Raw genomic sequence first — 23,230 nt, 5'->3', positions numbered from 1 at the left:
CAACCACTTTGTTTCAATCTACATTTGCAATATTTAATAATTCAGATATTTCATCACTAATTTGTTTACTCACATTTTCATGAGTTACTCTGTTAGATTTTTGTTTTTGTGAAAACGATCTTCCGTAAATATCAACCATTATACTTAAAGATCTGTTAAAAACAACGGTGGATGGTTATACCATCGAATTGTATAATCATGCATGACTTTATGAGGTGGTATTGTTGATTATGACACACCGTTGAGTACAGAATTTACCTCACGGCTACATATTGGCGGATCAGTTATTGTCTGTGTTGGTAATGTTGAATACCAGACAAGAATATTTTGCACATTGATTTTATCCCTGCTGACATATTTTAAAAATTCTTTAGGTGGTGACAGTCTATATGAATCAAAATAAACAGTTCCACGTAGATCAATCGCATATGCAACCCATTGAGAACCTGGACCAGAACTTTTATCGATGATACTGGTTTCAACATGGTTTGGTTGTTTTGGTAATTAATCACGCATAAAAAACCTCTGAAATTTTTTATATTTAATTTTTTAGCAGCATCAAGTAAATCAAAATTAGACATAGGAAGAATCAGTGAAGTGTTTCTGGTAGTCTCAGACCTTTTCCGTACCAATGAGGGGTTCCTGGTAATCTTAGACTCGTTCCCTTTTTCTAGAAGTCTTTATTTCTTTTCCTGTTGCTTTTTTAATGCCATTCCAGCAGCAGTTCCAACAGCACCAAGTGCAGCTGCTTTTGCAACAGATGGGACTTCAGTGGCATATTAACACTGGTATAGATACAAGAAGTGGATATATACCACCCGTTTTAACTGTGTCTTTAAGGGCACCAGCAGAAAGATTAACTCTGGTTTTTGATTGTTTGGTGTCATTGAGTTGACGTTCTGACAGGTTTATTTTGACCACCTGTGATTTGATTTATTAGTGATATTGTTAAGTGTTTAGGCTCGAATAAATAGTACCACAAAAAAGAGTGAAAACAACAAGCTTTGAAAAATATAACAAATATTTATTTCCTGGAAAAGTTCAGAAGAAAAAAAATACAAACTTAGGTTTCCAGAATCAAATCCAAAAATAATCCAAGAATAATCCATGATTAAAATTTTATAAGTCCTAATAATGAAATGTTCTAATGATTTCAAGTCTGATTCCTGACGAAGAATCCAAGATGGAAGGCAATGACGTATGCTGTAGGATGTACTGTGTTAAAGTATACAGTTCCTTGTACAAACATAATAATTAATCCTCCAGCCTTGGAAATCCAAATAAAATTTTCAAGAAATGTCCTTGTTCAAGAATTCTGTATGAATACAATAATATTTTCAGAGAAACAAATTAATCTTTAAGAGTCCAAATAATCTGAAGAACAATTAACATATAACTCAAAAACACAAAGTTCCAATACTGGTCACAACAGAAGAAAATGACTTGACATCAGATATTTAAAAGCCCAGACTCTCAGATCTCTCAATCTTTCTCTAAACATCACTATTAATACTAAGTATTTCGCAATTTTGGAAATGCCTAACTGTGAAATAGAGGATGATGTGATCATGTTTACATGTAAAAGTCACATAGCTCCTGTATGTCCTTGATAGGAAACAATCATTTTACCCCGAGAAAAAGTTGTTTACTTGATCCTCAATCAAGGCCAGGAACTAAGTCAAAAATAGAAACAAGTATTTCTATTATTAGGTATCTAAGGAAAAACTCAGGTCAAACTGAATTTTCTGGAAAATATCAAATTCCTAGTAAACGAAATTACATTACATTGACATGTAGCGAAAATAAAAAGATTCCAAATCCCACAAACAATCAAATCAAATCAAACACAAATTAAATCAGATATATGTAACAATATTTTTATTCCACAGTTCTGTGCTGACTTTGACTGTAGCAGTTTAATCTGACCAGGAGTCAGACTGACACTAACATGATGATGTGACATTATAAATAATGTGAGCGATTTAATTACATGTTTTCTACTGGTGCATCAATAACTCTCATTCTTCCACCAACACCTTCAAGCAGCATTGTTTTGTCGCTAAGTATAACAGCAATTGCTTTCTAGCTATCTATAGCTCCTTTATTCACACGAGCTCGAAAATGTATATCAACAACTGATTGTCTAAATAAATCAAGATGTTCCAGCGAACAGTAATAAATCAGATAGTGTTATAAACTCCAGCTGTGATATTTGTAGACCAGAATCAACATTTTGATCATGTCCCATGAACGTCATCAAACGATAACAAAATTTAACAATATATCGTCAGATGGTTCTTGATGTCTGTTTATCCTTAAGGAAACCTCAGTAACTCCAAGTTTGTCAAAAATCATTGGATTATGTTCTTGAGAGTTTAATCGTGTAACATTCTGAAATGCAATAAATATATATCGTGGTGCAGAAACACCTTGCTGTGATGCTATATGCCATGTTAATAAACCGTCAACTACACTTTGAACGCTGTCTGTAGTTATTGTCAACCACGACAATAATGATTTACCATCTGAGTCCATAAAAGAAAGTAATTTCTGTTCTTCAGCAAGCGATGGAGTCATTACTGGCATCCACAACGAAAGTTTAAATAATATTTTACCATCAGCAGCACCACCCTCATGCCAGATTGCATCATTACCATCGCCCTTTCTCACAAGTACAATTGTATGTTTGGCTCCGAAAATAACCTTTCTAACATTTCTGCAAAATCCAAAGGTATGTAACAATGGAATTAAACATGAAAATCTTTTACGTTCACCTTTCAGCATTAATCGATGGGCTGTGAATCCTAAGTTGTAATTTGGGTTGACTTCATATAATATCAAAAAATTAATGGCGGGTCTATCTATCATTCCAGCTGGTTGTGGATCAGTCGCACTATCCCATGTTACTTGTACCTTAAGATGTGATCTATCATCAGCTTGGTCAAAATTATCCTTGACATACATCATTGACAGAGCAGCTGATCTGAATATCTTGCTAGACCTAATATCGTTGTGGCAACGTCAACTTTATCCTGAATTGATTCAACCTCTTTTCCATCAATCATGTATAAAGCACTTCTGAATAAAGCCATGATGTCATTAATAACAAAACCAGCTTTGATATCAACTCTGTATGGTGTATTAGTGACGATGTCTGTTACAAGTTCTCCTTCTACTTCAATAAATACTTCTGCGGGTAAGAAATATCTGCTTGTATCTTGAACTTGCAGCTCAATTCGACCACGCTGATTTGGCTGTCATGCTTCATAAGAGTAATATTGATAATCACGCACATATTCATCTTTGAGAACTGGTGCGTCCATGTCCAACGCTGAATCGGATATATGCTTGAACATTTTATTATATTTATTATCATCTAAAACAAAAACCACTTCCTGCTATCAGACTTTTATTTATATTTTTTCTACTTCACCAGCCAACTCTGTTAGTGTTTGATTTGCAGCTTGATTTATTATTTTACTGACATTTGCAGGCGCAACTTCAGTGAGGGGTAATTTTACTGGCTCTGGTTTTCGTCGTATTAATCTTACTAGACTATCCTTGATTGCTGACAATGCTGTACTAGCAACATCACCATCAGCACCAATACCTTTATCATGACAATGTCAATAGCTTTCATTGATAATTGTTTTGCAATCGGTATTAATTTTGGGGCTATCTTTCTGAATAGAACCTGAACAACATCACTGAGTCCATCTCCGTAGATCGCTTTGTACATTGGTAATCGTGAATTTATCACCCTGACCATGATCGGTCCACATTGAGCATTATGTACGATCATCTTATCCGTAAACATTAATGTCCATGATACGACCTGTAAATAATCTCTGACAAACATCAGCTGCTTCATTTATAATTTCTGGGGAATTATTACTGGCTTGTTTTCCGCCAATCAGAATTTCTAGTCGTTCAACATTGGCAAGGACATTATTGGGACATGAGGTAATAAAGCCACTTCCTCAAGTGACCCAATCTCTCAGACCACTTCTGGTTGTTTCTTTCGCTTCTTTCTTACTTGGTGAACATGATTCACTCCTTTGTCTAATTTTTTCAAATTCCAAATCTTCTTTGCTTTTTTCGTTTCCTTGCTCGTTCAGCCTCTTTACTTTTTGACATTTCTTTTTCTTTTCGTTTTCTTGATTTTTTAATTTCTTCAAGTTGCAACTTCATTTCTTTTTGTCTCCTCTCCTGCATTGCTTGTCTAATATGCTCATCCACTGTCTTGATAAAGATGCCAAAATTAATAACATCTTCCCCAAATCTGATTTGCAGAGTATTAGTGGCGACACGATATACATCCTTGACCCAATCGGCAGGTTTTAATGTTTAAACATATTCGGGTTTTACATACTTATCTATATCTATTTCTTGATATCCAAACGTGGCAATATTAATTATTTGGTCTGGGTCCTTGATAGCGGCAATCCCTTCAGGTGCAAATTTATCTATTATCTTGGTTCTGGCTCTTGGCAGAGGTTGTGGTTGAATTTCAGGTTGTGTTTGGGGAGGTTTGCTGGGGTGGTGGTTGAGCTGCTTGAAGACAGCCAGCAATATCAACAGGCGTTGTTTCAAGAGTGTTTTGAACTGCCTCAGTTGCTGTAACAATTTTCTTTGTTTGACAATTGATTTAAAAACCTATTCTGTACCTTCTGCAAATTCCACCTGTAACTCCTGACGAGCTTGTAAGTTTTGTTTGACAGAATCACGGATGGGAAAATATTTCTTAATTGCCTCTAATTGTTCTTGGGCTAATCTAGCTGTGCGAGATTCCATTATTGATATAATAATGATTTAATTACTTCCACACAGATTTATAACAATACATTTACATGATCCTCGATCACGATATCGTATAAATCTTGATAAAATCTTTGGTTAAAAGAAACAGCAGCAGGTAGGGTGTGACCACAAATGAGTGTCCGAATGGTAAACAAAGCATATACAAATTTTGAAAAACACGAACAACAAAGATAAAGTAACAAAATAAACCAACCCAATCAGAGAAACTCTTGGTTTTGGTTAGAGGCTTCGGTTTGGCGTTATTGACCTTATATTTTTCATTTTTGTAAAAGGCTTTATTTTTCGTAAATGTACTTTCAAGCAAATGGTCTGTTTGCCCTCCCTACTGCTTTGTAAGACCAAGGCAAGATTCAATTGGTTTTTGAATCAGTGAAGAAGAGCTCATTTCCATTATACTTCAGCCTAAAAGAGCAGGCAAACTACATGTTTCTTGCAGCTTTACTGTCAAATTTAGTGATTTCAGATATAAAAGAATGCGTATATTTGTCTTTGTTGATCTAACACTGTACGATAAAAGCAACTGACATATCTAATTCTTGTTTTTGTCAATCTTAACTTTTCCATTTCCTATGAATCCATCTACTTGTAACTCTATATTTTCCTCGGTTCTACAATAAATTTGTTAAACACTCCTCTATCACCTTACAGTAAAATCGTTTTCAAATTATTCATTCTTTTACATTCTGCTATAAATTTATCACAAAATCAGTTTTAAGTTGTTTTAAGTTGTCCTTTTCTTTTCTTGACAGTGTTCTCATCATATTACCAAAATTCCCTTTCCCAAATGCACCCAGTGAGATTCAGCAGGGCCTGAAAATAAATAATGACCAAACTCATCAGGATTTTACACTCACAACTGATGCTCAGTTTTCTAGAGTAAGGGATAACATTGATACACAAATCTGACGCTGCATCAACCTGCATGATATAAAAATTCATCTAAAGAGTACACCAGTGAGGTTAAAAGGTCCATGTTTCTGAATAACTTGGACAAATCAAAGCACATAGTTTATTTTCCCTGACAAGTCATTGGAAGCTCAATGGCAAATAAGTTTATGCACCCCAACTCTAAATTCATACATGCATTTTTCCTGTCCTGACATTACTTTCGGCACACTGTAATGCTCACAGCACAAATGCATGCCCTTCCCCTAAGTGATAATTTTGAAAAGAATTGTGTACTAAATAATCTGATGCAATTCAAAATGGCTGCCATTCAGGTTGAAACCAATGCGACTACTGCTATTGTTGGCTAGTTGTGCTTTAGAGTCGGCAGTTGCTATTTCAATGTCTAGGTATTTCAACTAACTATGGGAAGTGTGTAAGTCTCAAACCTTTTTTAAGAACGACACAAACCTGAAACACATAATTCACAAATATATCCATACCTTTAATTACTAAACTATAATAGCTAAAAGGTCAAATCATAACCTTAAGGTAAGTTATCTGACACTGGCCAAATTATGAAAAATACTCCTTGCTACCTTGAACATTTTGCTCAAAATAATTCATCAAAAGTTTTGGGCATATCACATGTCTAGACATGAAATAGTAAAATGGTATATATTACAATGTTGTTGCACTTGTGAAAAAAAGGATTAATCAATCCCTAACCCTGTCTCAAGGAAGATCGAATGACCACTTACCGATGACATGCACCCAATGACCAGTCACTGACTGGTCAGGCGACTCTGATCAGTAGGAAGACCCTGACTTATATCTTATGGACTTATATCATAGCTCTTCTGTCACCGGGTGGCTTGATCCTGTTCGACAAAAATGGACACCAGGAATTGAAAGGGTGCTGCTCCACCCCACCCCCTTATTGGGGAGGGGTGATTCACATTCAGTCAGCTCCAAAATGTGAGATAGCAGAGAATGCTGCTCATCCTTCACTTAAGACTGGGACTAGCTATGATCCCTATGTAATTTAAGTTGGTGCTGCACCCCCTCACAGAAGGGTGCAACTCACTCTCAGACCTACAGGATTAGAGACGGCACTGGTCCTACCTCACATAAGTGCGTGACTCACCTCGCCTGATCAAAAACTGTACAAATGACAACCATACATCTTTTTACAATTAATACAAGTGAAGCATTTGGTGGTGGGTATCCCATTAGGCATTTTTGTGCCCATGCCACCATACAGGCTGCTTCTACAAGAGATAAACTCTGAAAAACAAACAATAAAAGCTGCTATAAAGTATTAGGTACCACTGTTTGTGTGTTAAACAGTGTGTGTGTGTGTGTGTGTGTGTGTGTGTGTGTGTGTGTGTTATGAGAATAAGGGCTTAATGGCATTCCTGTGTACATTTATCAGAATGGTTGCCTCATGCACAGTATGCAGGGTTTAACTAGCAAACCAATAACTGTTCCTTCAACATTTCAGATATCACCATGAGCAAAATATCCATTCTGGGTACTTTGGCTATATGGTAGCCACCAATGTCACCTACAAGATGGTGAGTTGCTCTAAGGCAAAACGCCCAGAGAAAGAGATTCAGTTCAAAGGCGTTGAGAACTGCCATTCCTCAAACAGTCACGGACAAAACAAATTTATCAACTTCAGAGGTGTCCACATCTTCAAAAGACTCAAGTCCAATGACTTCACCTTCTAGAACAAATCAGACAGACCATGCACACATCTAAAAGATCAGTAATGACTATTGGGAAAAAGATACAATGGACTATCGTGTCACCAGTGACACCACTGAAATCCCCAATATCCACATGCTTGGAGAATTATCCAACTACACCTGGGAGGTATGCATTGATTTTCAAGGAAAAATAAACATGTTCTCATGTCCAGTGAAAAAGCAGCTCAGTGGTATTGTATACCTTGCTGTACTTCCAGCAAAATCATCCTGGAGAGGAGATGAATTGCTCACTTCAGCTAGTCAAGGAAAACCAGCCGCAGTGATCCAGAAAGGATTAGCACTGTACCTACACATTATCAAAGCAAGTTACAATTCACACACACACAAACACACACATGCATGCATGCACATGCACACATACATTCTAAACCTAAATGACACAGATCCCAGGGAAACACTTGTGGGTACATAGAACATATCCATGAAATCACCACAGGCAAAATGTTTAAGGGACATTAAGATGAAACCCAAGATTAAAAACTGAACAGACTGAGGGGATCTAACCCTCTGACCACATTCCAGCAGTTTGGTTGAAACAGGTTGAAAAGAGTGTTTTCTGTCAGGATAGTGTAAGAGTTGACCTTAGAAAGCCATTCATGATGACTGAGATGGCAATATTATGTACCAAACAGGGAGATTCATAATGACTAACTTGGCAATAGTATGTACCAGACAGGGAGATCCATAATGACTAACTTGGCAATAGTATGTACCAGACAGGGAGATCCATAATGACTGAAACTGAAATATTATGTACCAGACAGGGACATCCATGATGACTGAGATTGCAATATTATGTACCAGACAGAGAGATCCATGATGACTGAGATTGTATGTACCAGACAGGGAGATCCATGATGACTGAGAGGGTAATATTATGTACCAGACAGGGAGATCCATGATGACTGACATTGTTATATTATGTACCAGACAGGGAGATCCATGATGACTGAGAGGGTAATATTATGCACCAGACAGGGAGATCCATGATGAGTGAGAGAGTAATATTATGTACCAGACAGGGAGATCCATGATGACTGAGACTGTAATAATATGTACCAAACAGGGAGATCCATGATGACTGAGAGGGTAATATGTACCAGACTGGGAGATCCATGATGACTGAAATTGTAATATTATGTACCAGACAGGGAGATCCATGATGTCTGAAACTGAAAAAGTATGTACCAGACAGGGAGATCCATGATGACGGAGAGAGTAGTATGCAACAGGCAGGAAGACTGATGGGTAAAACATCAATCACAAGAGCACAAGAGTCAAGACCTCATAAGAAAAGGAAATAGTTTCCTGTCTGCATACTTTTGTTTTCTACATGTTCTTTACCTAGCATATCATTAACTAATTTTGGCTGAGTCTGGCAAATTGTTTAAAACTCAACTTTAACATTCTGTAAATAAAAAGTAAAAAGAAGGCATTCATTTTTTGTTATAAAATGACACTGTCATTCCAACATTGATAATGTTTGCAACAATTGCCAAATTTTTGCAAAATATATTTCTGAAAACTTACATGTTCACATGGTAAGTATGTGTCTGTGCCTTTGACTCAATCATGTTGATTTTGTCATTCAAAATTAAATCCTTTGCTCTTTTAGATACTATGGAAGTTGTGTCTCCTGTACATTGTGAGACAAAAAAATTACTCCATTTCTTTGACATTGAATCAATTTACTTTAAAATGTCGCATTATAAAGAACACAACCAGGATTCAACCCCAGATAATGAATATTTCAGCAATTTCATAGATGATACACCCACACAAAATGTATATTTCTTATGCAGAAAACTGTCAAGTTATGTTGTGTAAACCAAACTATCAAGTTATGTTGTAGAAACCTAAATGTCAAAGAACAGATAGACAACATAATTACAGAAGTGCTTCCTATGACCTTGATGACCTAATAATCTTATATATATATATATATATATATATATATATATATATATATATATATATATATATATATATATATATATATATATATATGTATAATGGTCTCATTGAATAATACATTATCTGTGATATTGAAAATATACATAATAATAAGCAAAATACATCTGAAATAAATTTTATTTTATTTTCATTTTTGTTACCCTTATATCACCTTTTCTGAGTTGTTTCTTCTCAACTTATTAAATACCTTTCCTGCTTTATCTTCAACTGTTATCGAACTGTTTATTTCTCACTTGTATCACTACCATTTCGTATCCTAGAAGAATCTCTTTCTTTACTTCTTTTTCTATCCTTGTGTCTTTCTCTGTCAAGAGAATTTTTTTCTCTTTTATCTCTGTCTTGAGAATATTTTTCTCTCTTATCTCTGTGATAATACCTGTCTCTTGATCTACTGCGTGATTTGTATACTCTGTCTTGTCTTTTATGTCTTTCTTCGTATCTGCGGCCTGAACTGCCTTCCCTTTCATGCCTGTCTCCTTTATCCAAGTTTCTGAATCTTTCCATGAAACTAGCAACACCATCACCAATTTCCAATTTTGCTGAATTTGAAAGAATTGGTTTTCGAAATGGTCTTTCTTTCCCACCAAATCGAAGTTGACCAGATTCTTTTCTTCCCCCGAAACCTCCACCCAAGCGTCTTGGAATCCAGCCAGGTAATGTTCTTTCACATTCAAAATCCACCAAAATCTTCTTCCCATCTAAATCCATTTTGTCAGCGTGCCTTTCTGCTCTCTGTGCCGATCTCTCATCAGTGTATTCAATAAATGCATATCCCCTTGAGATGCCTGTAACAATATCTCTCACTAATCGCAGATATTTTATCTCACCATATTCAGAAAACACAGATTCCAAAGTTGTTTCACTTGTGTTTGGATTTAAATGTGCCACAAAAATAGTATTCTCTGGGATTCCTGTAACATCTTTGTTTGGCTTATACTTTGAATTCATGGCTCTCACAATCCCCAGGTCATGTGGTTCCATGTCAGTACCATCAATGCTTCCTGTCATTAATGGGTCATACACTTTGGCAATGGGAGACCACTCCATACTGCAGGTTCTGAAATAAAAGAAAAAAAAACAACTTTTAATAAGATCAAGCTTTTTAAGTTAAATACAATTTGTCAAAATTCATCGAACTTTATTCATCTATTGTATTAATGTGAGACAAAAATGTAATTATGCCATCACTGTGGATTAATGAGATATATGTAGCAACATGCAATGTTTTTTTTTTGGGGGGGGCTAATTTTAATTATCTGTTACTTACTTGCTAATTCTGCATTACTTTCCTTTTAAAGGATGCCAAGTTCCTAGTCCAATCTAAATCTTCCCTCCTCCAATTAGGATTGAGGGCCAAATATAAAGGACATGATCCCAGCCTGACTGCTTATTGATATGTATATTTAATTACTATTGTTTGTTAACTGGTATTTTTAAATTGTATTTTGGACATGACCTTGTCCAAATCAAGTTAACTATGTTCCTGACTAAAGACAAGGAAGTTGCTTTTTTATTTTAGTAAACAAATAAAATATAGCTAATAGTTTTATAGGTGTGTGGGATAAATATTAGGATGACTATTATGGTCTGAGTCAAGGACATTATGTTTACCATGTTCTTTATTATAATTTTAGCAACAGATTGTTCTAGAATGGAAAACTTCATTAAGCCGTATTATATTTAGCAAGATATTACTTATTCATGCTGTAAGATCTTGTAGCAGAATCATTTGTATTTGTTGTGTTCATTATTTGATTTGGGTGAAATTATTTATTCAAATTATTTATTCACTGGAAATAAAAAGTGCTCATAAATAATATTCTTGGTTCAGAGACATTAACTGGGAAATATATTAAATTCAAACAAGGACATCTTGAATTATAATACTGTGATTCATCAAAAGACTGTTGTCACATCACTATGTCACAGGCCACAACAGGCACATCAACACCTTCAACACCAGATCTTATTTCAAACACCACTGAAATTTAATTAGAACTTTATTCATTAAGACAGATGAAAGAACCTTTTTGACTATTTGGGAATTAATTTGCAATACTGTAAGATCTTTTTAAATTTTCAAATTGTATTCTAGAGAAATAAAATTATTTGTTGAATTTTTAGAAACCTTGTCAGTTTTTGCTCTTTTCTATTACTTAAAGACCAGTTAGTCATACTGTTATGTAATAACCAACATATGAAATACCTTATTCTTTTGACTTGGACTGACATTACTGGACATAAGAGTGGGAATTGCAGAGGCAATCATTTGTAACAGTAGCAGGTAATTATTGCATATTTACATTGTAAAAACTGTAATATATTACCTGCTATTATTGCAATGCTAAATTTTCAAGTTATGAGGGCCATATGCTATATATATGCTATTATTGTAGGATCCAGTGAGAATTATACCCTCACCTTGGTGTGCCAAAGATCAACGGTAAATAAATGAAATGGGAGTGAGACTGTCAGAATGCAGTTTTTATAACATATCCAGACAGTGATTCAAGTAGGCCCAAGATTTAACAATAGCCCAGATGTTTCACATCATGTTATATACACTGTATATATTGTACATAACAGCTAGAAGGCCTCAAGGTAGATCAGTTATGTAACTAGTCAAGTTACCTTCTCTAAATAAAGTCTTTATTATTGTTATTATTATTATCAACCTCATGGGCTTTAATTCTCATGAAAGAAAGGTCTATTTCGGTGAGAGACCGATAAGCTTTTTATGATAAGGAGGACCATCCACCTATAAATGGTGGTCATCATAATATCAGAGGAACCCTTGAAATGCAGAAAGAAACAATTATGACTCCTTCCTTCTCCATCTAAAGGAAGCCTTGTGGAACCTCATGTCCCTAACTGGACAAATGAGTCGATCTTTATCATCCCCTGCACAGACACAAGTGAAACTGTGGATCTCCGTGGAAAGTAGAGCTAATAAAAGTAGCTGATTCTTAGCCAGAAACCCAGGTTGGCAAAGAAGATAAAATTAAACATAATTACTGCTGAACCATACATAACCATTTTCACTGATAAGACATGAAACTTGATCCTTCTTTTTGCTGATACTAAGGAAAACAGGACAACAGGAAAAGTCCTGTGGGTAAGGTTCTCAGTACAAGCTTCACTCCAAGGTTCTAAGGGGGTTTTGATCATGTCCACCCATGTAAGAACAAAATGGCAAGGTTCTTGAAAGAAATTTCACATGAAGGTTCATAAAGCTGTTTAGATAACACCCAAAGAATACGAAAGGCTCCATATAGGCACATGAAATAGGGACACCTTATAACATTCTCCATCCTCAAAATAGAAAAGAAGAGAGTCTGCAACTGCATTTAAATGGAAACAGCTAAGATCAATGCATTTCCTACTGCGCCAATTACAAAATATTCTCAACTCAGGAACATAAACCTTCGATTGCCTCTTAACCAAGATGATGCAGCCAAAAGCTTTGCTTGAAAATTGGTTCTGGTGGATCGATTGCTTAAGATGAGCCAAATATCAAGGTGTAGAATCTGCAATTTGTTGTGTAGAAGAACCTTTGAACTTTGACAACAGATTGCTGTTCAATAGCAATCTCCTAGGCTTGTCTACCAAGAGGTCAAGTCAGTCACTGAACCACAACCATTAAGGCCATGGTGGGGATACCAGGATGAGCACAAAAGTAGAGATCCCAACTAAAATTGTTTTGATAGGTGAGAAGGTATATGCACAGATGATTCCACCTCAAACTGAAAGCATCCACCATTCAGGACCTCTGATCCTACTGGAGAGACAAAGGGGACGCTTGCTTTTCAATCTCGTAGTGAACAAGAGTTTCAGTCACATGGGAAAATCTGACTCTGTTACCAAGTGGTTAAATATAAAAAAGGAAGGACTATATAGCCATCTCTGGACTGATTGTCTACCAAGATATTCCTTTTGCCCTGAATATGGCAGATTTTTACCTGCCCATTGGAGGAAGTTCCAGACTTTCAAGCAAAGAGAAGGAGCTTGCATACCTCTCTGATGATGAAGGTATGCTACTGCTGTTGTTTGATGATAATTCAGTGACCCCTTATGAGGCTGACATGCCACTGTAGAGCTAGGAGCACTACCTGCATTTCCAAGCTAGGAGCACTACCTGCATTTCCAAGTTGTTCATATGAGGATCTCTTCTTCCTAAGACCATAATCCCTGAACAAGTATTTCCTCAGGTAAGTACCACATCCCGAATCTGAAGTATCAGTGTACATAAAGATGTGGTGGTGGTCGGAATTGGGACTCTGGTCAGAAACTGGTCCCAGTTTAGTTACTACTGCAGATGACCACTGCATAATGCAGGAGCAACAGAAAATATGGACAGGAGACCCACCAAATCTCTTCTGACTGGAGATAACCTTCTTGTCTTCAGTGCCAGAAGGCTTTGGACACAAGTCTGGAAGAAGATGGTAAACTCTCTTCACCACCTTACAGAATTGCCAAACTTCATCTCCTCCAACACCTGACGCAACAGGTGGGAAGGGGCAGGGAACCAGACTGGAAGGGGAAGAACCTTAGTCACTTGTTCCTTTAGAACTCATGGAGTCCACCATGATGAAAAGGGCATTGTCAGCCTGCTCCCCCTTTGTCTGGAAAGGAAGGTGTCAAACTGGGGTTTCCACAGTCGTGTAACCACTCATGAGTGTGTGTATGACTTTCCCTACTAGCTGTCCTCTGAGGCAAATTGGATCACATATTCCTTGTCAACAATCTTTGGAGGAGAGGGGAAGGTCCATAGTTTTTGCTGAACAAGGCCAAGCATCACAGAGCAGGAACATGTCATGACATGTCCACCATACTTTGAAACCAAGACAGAGACATCTGTGACATTATGAGGAGAGGAGAAGGAAGTCTCACTTTCTTCTCTAAGAGGACGGTTTGAATAAAATCATAACTTTTCTTAAATAAAAATATCTTATTTGTTTTTATTTAAATCAGATTTACTTGATTGAAATCTGATTTTTTTAATGAAATTTATGGGCCATAGTATATGATTATATAGTGAATACAAGAATAGATTTAAGCTTTCAATTTATCTGCAGAATGTATGCATAATTTAAATAATTACATTTTAAAGTAATCAAAAAACAAGATTTGGGCAATCACCACAATCAAGTTTAAATATTAATGACTGGTTTATCAATTAGAGAGGTGATTTCCATGTCATTTCAGCATTGTGTCTGGTTACAGACTTTCATGCAAATAACTATTCCCTACATATCTTTATTACAACCTTTACATAGCACATGACACCCAGCTCTTCCTGGAGTGCCTTTACATTGCACACAACACCAAGTCTTCCTGGAGTGCCTTTACATAGCACACAACACCAAGTCTTCCTGGAGTGCCTTTACATAGCACACAACACCAAGTCTTCCTGGAGTGCCTTTACATAACACACAACACCCAGCTCTTTATGGAATGCCTTTACATAGCACATGACACCCAGCTCTTCATGGAGTGCCTTTACATAGCACACAACACCCATCTCTTCAAGGAGTGCCTTTAGCACACAACATGCAGCTCTTCCTGGAGTGCCTTTACATAGCAAATGACACCCAGCTCTTCCTGGACTGCCTTTACATAGCACACAACACCCAGCTCTTCCTTGAGTGCCTTTACATAGCACACAACACCAAGTCTTCCTGGAGTGCCTTTACATAGCACACAACACCAAGTCTTCCTGGAGTGCCTTTACATAACACACAACACCCAGCTCTTTATGGAATGCCTTTACATAGCACATGACACCCAGCTCTTCATGGAGTGCCTTTACATAGCACACAACACCCATCTCTTCAAGGAGTGCCTTTAGCACACAACATGCAGCTCTTCCTGGAGTGCCTTTACATAGCAAATGACACCCAGCTCTTCCTGGACTGCCTTTACATAGCACACAACACCCAGCTCTTCCTTGAGTGCCTTTACATAGCACACAACACCAAGTCTTCCTGGAGTGCCTTTACATAGCACACAACACCAAGTCTTCCTGGAGTGCCTTTACATAACACACAACACCCAGCTCTTTATGGAATGCCTTTACATAGCACACAACACCCATCTCTTCCTTGAGTGCCTTTACATAACACACAACACCCAGCTCTTTATGGAATGCCTTTACATAGCACACAACACCCAGCTCTTCCTGGACTGCCTTTACATAGCACACAACACCCAGCTCTTCCTGGAGTGCCTTTACATAGCACACAACACCCAGCTCTTCCTTGAGTGCCTTTACATAGCACACAACACCCAGCTCTTTATGGAATGCCTTTACATAGCACACAACACCCAGCTCTTCCTGGACTGCCTTTACATAGCACACAACACCCAGCTCTTCCTGGACTGCCTTTACATAGCACACAACACCCAGCTCTTCCTGGAGTGCCTTTACATAGCACACAACACCCAGCTCTTCCTGAATCATACAACCAGCACAGAGGTCCACACATTTCACAGGAATTAAATGAGATCATAGAGGAAAGGGAAAGATGCTGATCCAATAGGGAATGACTCTCTCACTCTCTTGTAATAGGTAACAAACACTGGGTACATAATATAATCCATTGTAAATTTCACCATGTTGCTGTAAATCATACATAATGTAATAGATGTACCCAATATAATACATTGTAAATTCCCTCATGTGTCTGTCAATCATACATAGTGTAATAGATGTACTCAATATAATAGATTTGTAGATTCCCCCATGTCTCTGTCAGTCATAGTTAATGTAATAGATGTACTCAATATAATCCATTGCAAATTCCCCCATGTCTCTGTCAATTATACATAATGTAATAGATGTACTCAATATAATCCAGTGTAAATTCCACCATGTCTCTGTCAATCATGCATAATGTAATAGATGTACTCAATATAATCCATTGTAAATTCCATCATGTCTCTGTCAATCATGCATAATATAATAGATGTACTGAATATAATCCATTGTAAAATCCACCATGTTCTTCTGCATCTGTGGGACAAATAATCAATCATTCTATGTCAAAAAGTACATGCAACTGCTTTTAAGACATCAAGTCCAATATTCATGTTTGAAAGAAAAATGAATATGTCTCTGTCAATTTACATAATGTAATAGAAGTACTCAACATAATCCATTGTAAATTCCACTGTCTCTGTCAATCATACATAATGTAATAGATGTACTGAATATAATCCAGTGTAAATTCCCTCACATCTCTGTCAATTATACATAATGTAATAGATGTACTCAATATAATCCATTGTAAATTCCACCATATCTCTGTCAATCATGCATAATATAATAGATGTACTGAATATAATCAACTGTATATTCCACCATGTTCTTCTGCATCTGTAGGACAAATATTCAATCATTCTATGTCAAAAAGTACATGCAACTGCTTTTAAAACATCAAGTCAATATTCATGTTTGAAAGAAAAATGCATATGTCTCAGTCAATCATACATAATGTAATAGATGTGCTCAATATAATCCATTGTAAATTCTACCATGTCTCTGTCAATCGTACATAATGTAATAGATGTACTCAATATAATCCATTGTAAATTCTACCATGTCTCTGTCAATCGTACATAATGTAATAGATGTACTCAATATAATCCATTGTAAATTCTACCATGTCTCTGTCAATCGTACATAATGTAATAGATGTACTCAATATAATCCATTGTAAATTCTACCATGTCTCTGTCAATCGTACATAATGTAATAGATGTACCCAATATAATCCATTGTAAATTCTACCATGTCTCTGTCAATCGTACATAATGTAATAGATGTACTCAATATAATCCATTGTAAATTCTACCATGTCTCTGTCAATCGTACATAATGTAATAGATGTACTCAATATAATCCATTGTAAATTCTACCATGTCTCTGTCAATCGTACGTAATGTAATAGATGTACTCAATATAATCCATTGTAAATTCCACCATGTCTCTGTCAATCATACATATTGTAATACATGTACCCAATATAATCCATACAGGACTACATTCTCACTGAGACAATGAGCTAATCCTTGATACTGAGATCATGTTCCAATGCCCTGCACACAAACATTTATATATGCTAACACAAACACTGCACTGGCACAGTTAAAAAAGTTTTCCAATGTTTAATTCGAATCAAATTTGTCATCAGGGGAATAAACAAATTAGACAAGACACAACAAACATGTGGTAATTCAAAAGTCTATTTAAGACAACCATTGAGTGATATACAATTATTTATTAAGACTGAATAAAGACAAATGATAATATTCAGAAGATGCATGATCTCATCCACTTTTTGGTCATTACAACACAAAATACACAACAAATAAAAAATCATGAACTGAGCAAAATGACAACAAAATTACAGAAGTGAGCCAATACCTGTATTCATGTTGTTAGTTTGGCACATTTTTTACAAAAAAAATCTGATAAGAAGAGGTTACTAGAAACACCGAAATACACTGAAAAAACCGAAATACACACCGAAATATACATGCATTTACATGTTCTCTCTTTATATATCGGTTTCCACACACAAATTATTATTTGGTTTTGTGTGAATAATAATATAATGCAAAATAAAATATGACTTATGTGATTTTGATACGAATTATTTACTTTTTCCTAGTTATAGCAGGCGTCAATTGGTCGTACTTTATTGGACATGTTGATCGTTCCGGAACGGAGGTAGTATGATAACGACTGATCGTTCCGGAACGAACTTAATCTCCGGAAATGAGAAGTAAATGTTTTGATATAAAAGCGTTATACAATACTGATATTATCACATACACAAACATACGCAACAAACATAAGCAACAAGGATGGATCAATATCCATGTGTTATTTGTTCCGGTGAATGTAAAACTGACGCTTTGCAATGCACAAATTGCCGACAATGGGTCCACTGACTGTATTTCCATGAGTGTAAAAGGCTTGAGATCATGGTCTCACGATTACTTGGAGTTTCTTTGCACGACGTGTTCTTTCAATGGAGATGTATATGATGCTGGACAGGCCTTACAAAGGTAATACAAATTTATGTTCTCTCTATAAATAGATAAATAGATCCTTTGATGAATTACATATTGTTTGTCATTATTATTCTTCAAATAAATATTTTGATCTTGATATTCAAAGAATTAAACAAGATTATATTCGTGGCGCTTTTCTCGTTGAAATGAATGTACATGTTTGCGACAATTACATACTTTTCCTGTATCTCTCTATGTATCCATCTATATATTCTGTCCATTCAATACATTATTAATGTTATGTACTATTGAATTGCTTGACTTACTTATTTCAAAGCGTACTTCAGTTGAGAACAAGAAATCACTTAATGTTATTATTGTCTGCGCAGAACTTCGCGAGGACGACAAAAATATTGAATGTATTGATTTAAGTCATATATTTATGTAGTTCCTATTCTTTGTTTACATTTGCTCTTACTATTTGGGGAGAGAGTAATATGCTCATGCTTTCTACTAAATCCCCGTTTGTAATTGCAATTGACAAAGTTTCTTAAAATAAAATACTTTTCTCGATTTGTCCTGCACGCGTTCTATTATTCATTTTTATTTTACTGCACACCCTTTATTGTCTTCCCCGTGATCTCATTTATTATTCAAACTAAGATAACAATGTTGAGTACATTAAAGAAACGGCCCTGATTTTGATAGCGGGTGTGGTTATGCATACATAAGTTTTAAGATAAAGCAAACAAGCGTTCATTTTCTTCAAATGGAAAGCTGTCTGCAGCCTGGAAATATATTTTTACAATGTCATTTAAATATAACAAGAATTTCACTTATATTTAAATGACACTGTAAAAATATATTTCCAGGCTGCAGACAGCTTTCCATTTGAAGAAAATGAATGCCCTGACCAATGCTTCAAAGTCAGAAAGTAAGCTTCTCATCATCTACGGGATTTTGATTCCAGAATCAGAGCACATGTCTTTCAATGGAGAGAAAGATGCAGTTTCTGTGGAAATTTTAAAATTGTATAATCCAGCAATTTTAAGGGAACTTGTACCAATGTCAGTTTATGGTGATGGTACCTGTTTATACAGAGCAGTTTCTAGAGCACTGACTGGTTCAGAAAACTTTCACGAACTTCTGCGACTACGAACTGCAATAGAACTGATATTGAATCCTATGTACTATGATGAAAAATCCAACAATTTTGTAGATTTGATTTGTGATAATCGCATTGTTGTTAGTGACTATTCAAAGCTTGTGGAGGACGCATCTCCCGCAGCATGCATAATGTCGACTCAAAAGTCAGGCCCAGAAAGAACAAACGGGTTTATTCCCAATCACTTTGTGCCACTGTTATATGAAAACAAGGAGCATATGGTCATTGTAAATGTAGATGACTCAGTAGATGATTCATTAGATGACTCATTGGATGCTATTTCTGTTAATTCTGACTTGACGGCAAAACACGTTAGTAACGAGTCACATAATGATAGAATCGACGACGTAACTGACATACACAATGAGGTAAAAGACGGAAATGACACATGCAGACATCCAGCAAAAGGCAAATTTGACCAGTGTCATTTTCTTGACACGGGAAAAGCAGTGGAATTTTTGTTAAAATCAGAATCTAGCGTATAATGCATTCCATGTGGTTTGAAAGAAAATGCATATTTCATTGTTAATAATGCGAAAAACCTCGAAAAGAGGTTAAATAATGGCAAAAGTTCTATTTCAGACGACTGTGGTGTATGGGATACATCTGCTGGTGCATCCCCTAAATCCTACTATTTGCTGTCTGACAACGGTAATCTGACCATGATATTTTTAAAAAATTGGAAGTATTGTTTAAAAAGACAAGTCCAGCGGAAAACTGAGTATCAACCTTTTGATCCGCAACTTGGCAAAGATCAAATTGTTGTGATCCACAGGTACTATACTCAGTTAAAACAGGACAATATGTACAAAAAGAGTGTCACATGGCTAGGGGAGGCGGGTCTGGCAAGTAATTTGGCACTGGTTGAATATGTAGGTAAATTTACTGGGTTAACGCCACATGGAAACTCGCAACAGATGACAGAGTATTTGTGGACTCCTGACCTTGTTTTAGACGAGATTACATAAATGACAGGAACATTTCTTAATTACTTTCAGAAAAAACTAAAGACAAATATCAAACTAAAAGTCAATAATCCATTAAGAATCTATCAAATAGACCACATGTGGAAAAAAATAATTGTGAGTCCATGAACCACGTTTTAAAACAGACAGTTGACTGGAAGACGAAAACGCTGACGGAATTTGTACAACTAACACATGAATTTGTAACCGGACAATTCAGAAATCTGAGGAGTACTCTAGTATGCACTGGAGAATTCCAGCTTGCAGACAGCTATAAACAATTTGAGTCAAGAAAAACAGACTGGATAAAGATGACAGAGCAACAACGCACAAACTTGTTCAAACGCTTCAGACGCCACATCGACATAGACACAAAATACATGATTTCGACAGACAGTCAGACAACTGTTGTTGCACCAAATACAAACTGTGACAATTACAGCTAAACAATTTAAACATGAACCAGAGATTTCGTCATAATGTGCTATATTTTATTATTTTCAGTTAGGTCTATTTTACCTTGTCTTGTGCAACATGACTTGTAGTTCAATTTTTAAGAGGAACATAATCCTGAATACTATTGGATTAAATATCTGCGTGCTCAAATTATGCATTCGTTCAAACCTGATACATTATGTGTGAAATTAAACGTAAATATTAAATTCTGCCAAATAATGAATAATACATGTTTTTAACAAAAATGCATACCTGAGTTGTCTTTGTCTATCATCATGTATTGTGGCTTGTTAAGATTACAATATTAATCCCACTCTTGCATATATATTATCGAATACACTTTTGGTACTTTGTTACATTTCACTTTCACTTTGTGTATGTATTTCAATTCGCCGTTTATCATATATATGTCAGATCAAGTAAAGAATAAATAATTCATATAAATTTAGATTATTTTGCTTTTTATTATTATTCAAACATGTATGACTATTCCCCGTTCACATATTTCCAAGAAGAATACTTTCTTAACATCCTTGCAAACTGTCTTATTATCATAACCAGTATATTAATGCTACATATTTGGAGACCTTTTAAACAAAAAATAAATTAAATGTTATTTATTTGTCAAAAACTATATCATTAAAAGTTATAGTAAATATATAATATAATGTTGGCAAATACTTTTGATACTTCGATACTTTTCCCTTTCACTCTGTGTATGTATTACTATGATTCGCCATGTATCAGGTCTGTCGAATCAAGTACAACCGAGTGACATCGTTACATGAATTTTGCTATAAATAGGAAAAAAGTAAATAATTCGTATCAAAATCACATAAATCATATTTTATTTTGCATTATATTATTATTCACACAGAACCAAATAATAATTTGTGTGTGGAAACCGATATATACAGAGAGAATATGTAAATACATGTGTATTTCTGTGTATTTCGGTTTTTCAGTGTATTTTGGTGTTTCTAGTAACCGGATAAGAAGGACTTAATAGAAATGTACTTAAGCAAAGAAATATTAAGAAAAAAGTTTGAATTATTCTCTTTAGGTAAAAATCATTATGAATTAAAGGTATACATTCAGTATTGATGTCTTTAGGATAATGTCACAATTCTATACCTTTTGCATTTGCAGTGTTTTATCGACCAATGTGACATGCATCAAATATGCAAACTTTTCCAATTTGACACAGAAAAATCGTCGCCGGTACATAAATTTACGCACCTCAATGTCATGTTTTTCTGATTAACACAAAACAAAGGTTTGGCCTAACTACTTTAATGGCTAGGACACAACACTCCTAAACAGAAAACACATGCACACGAGTTTCTTATGTTAATGTTATCATAAGACGTAGAGTTACAACTGAGTGTGGAGCCTGGAGTTGACCATATGTGACATGTAACTGTCAGATCATTTGTAGCAACAGAATGTTAGAACCGTATATTACCACACCTAAGAAAGATGTTATCTGGGCAGTAAGACTTCTACGCCCAAAACATAAATATCAGGGTCGAGGTCTTACATTGTTGGACTAAACTCAAGGGTCAAAAATTTCGTAGGCACGAAAAGGCATCGATATGAAATGCACTATAATGGTTTGGTGCGAAATGTAAAAAATCATTCTAATGGATCAATCCTCGCCTTGATTAGTGCAAAAATGAAAAGATTAAATCTCTGAATTAGAGTTTTGCGATGTACAGTGCACAGCGTACCCAAGTTAGACTGACTTGTGTCCCCCCGACTATTATGTACTTGTAACGCTTTGTAACCTTTCTGTCTTTTTTCTTTCCTCAGTTAGTTGCTTTACATCTATTTACACGATATAAGAATATACACACTCAATTCACAAAAGTTATTCTTTGGTTCTTTCAATGAACGGAGCGCTATGTCTTTTAAAGATCCAAAAGTCGAATTTTAGTAACACATTTATCGGAAAACGGCATTGAAGTTACGATATATACGTTATTTTATTGCAATTAATATTTACATTAAATTAAGCTTAAGAGTGAATAAATATAAAAATATATAAAAGTTTAACAAAATATTGATTTCTTACTTATCTTTAAGTAAGTAATTTATGTCGTAGTAGACAATTGTCATTAGAGGTACTTTGGAATCAGTCATGCTATTTGTATCATGTTCCGATTGTCCTATTG

The 23,230-nt window shown here is 35.6% G+C and overlaps 1 protein-coding gene across 3 annotated transcripts; it reads right to left on the bottom strand.

The window, feature by feature from the left end:
- Positions 1-1,045: 1,045 nt before the first annotated feature.
- On the bottom strand, positions 1,046-23,015 carry LOC149801748 (U11/U12 small nuclear ribonucleoprotein 35 kDa protein-like). 3 transcript variants are annotated; one of them, XM_089956075.1, is made up of 3 exons: positions 22,787-23,009; positions 9,640-10,509; positions 1,046-5,631 (listed from the first exon to the last, which is right to left on the bottom strand). In XM_089956075.1, the coding sequence occupies exon 2, from the start codon at positions 10,497-10,499 to the stop codon at positions 9,675-9,677; it is 825 nt and encodes a 274-aa protein (XP_089812201.1). In that variant the 5' UTR covers positions 10,500-10,509; positions 22,787-23,009; the 3' UTR covers positions 1,046-5,631; positions 9,640-9,674. The 3 variants fall into 3 exon arrangements, with proteins under 3 accessions (XP_089812201.1, XP_089812202.1, XP_089812200.1); XM_089956076.1 differs by lacking the exon at positions 1,046-5,631 and having other exon boundaries at positions 9,558-10,509; positions 22,913-23,015; XM_089956074.1 differs by lacking the exon at positions 1,046-5,631 and having other exon boundaries at positions 9,558-10,509; positions 22,844-23,009.
- Positions 23,016-23,230: the final 215 nt, after the last annotated feature.

The sequence above is a fragment of the Sinohyriopsis cumingii genome, chromosome 4 (genome assembly GCF_028554795.1).
Source record: "Sinohyriopsis cumingii isolate HCF-2022 chromosome 4, ASM2855479v2, whole genome shotgun sequence".
In the NCBI taxonomy this organism is placed as follows: domain Eukaryota; kingdom Metazoa; phylum Mollusca; class Bivalvia; order Unionida; family Unionidae; genus Sinohyriopsis; species Sinohyriopsis cumingii.
Note: the sequence above shows the minus strand (reverse complement) of the source record. Positions and strands in the feature narration are given on the sequence as shown.

Bases quoted from the DNA above. Each gene is read 5' to 3' on its own strand.
- LOC149801748 (XM_089956076.1), bottom strand. From the start codon at position 10,499: ATGGAGTGGTCTCCCATTGCCAAAGTGTATGACCCATTAATGACAGGA.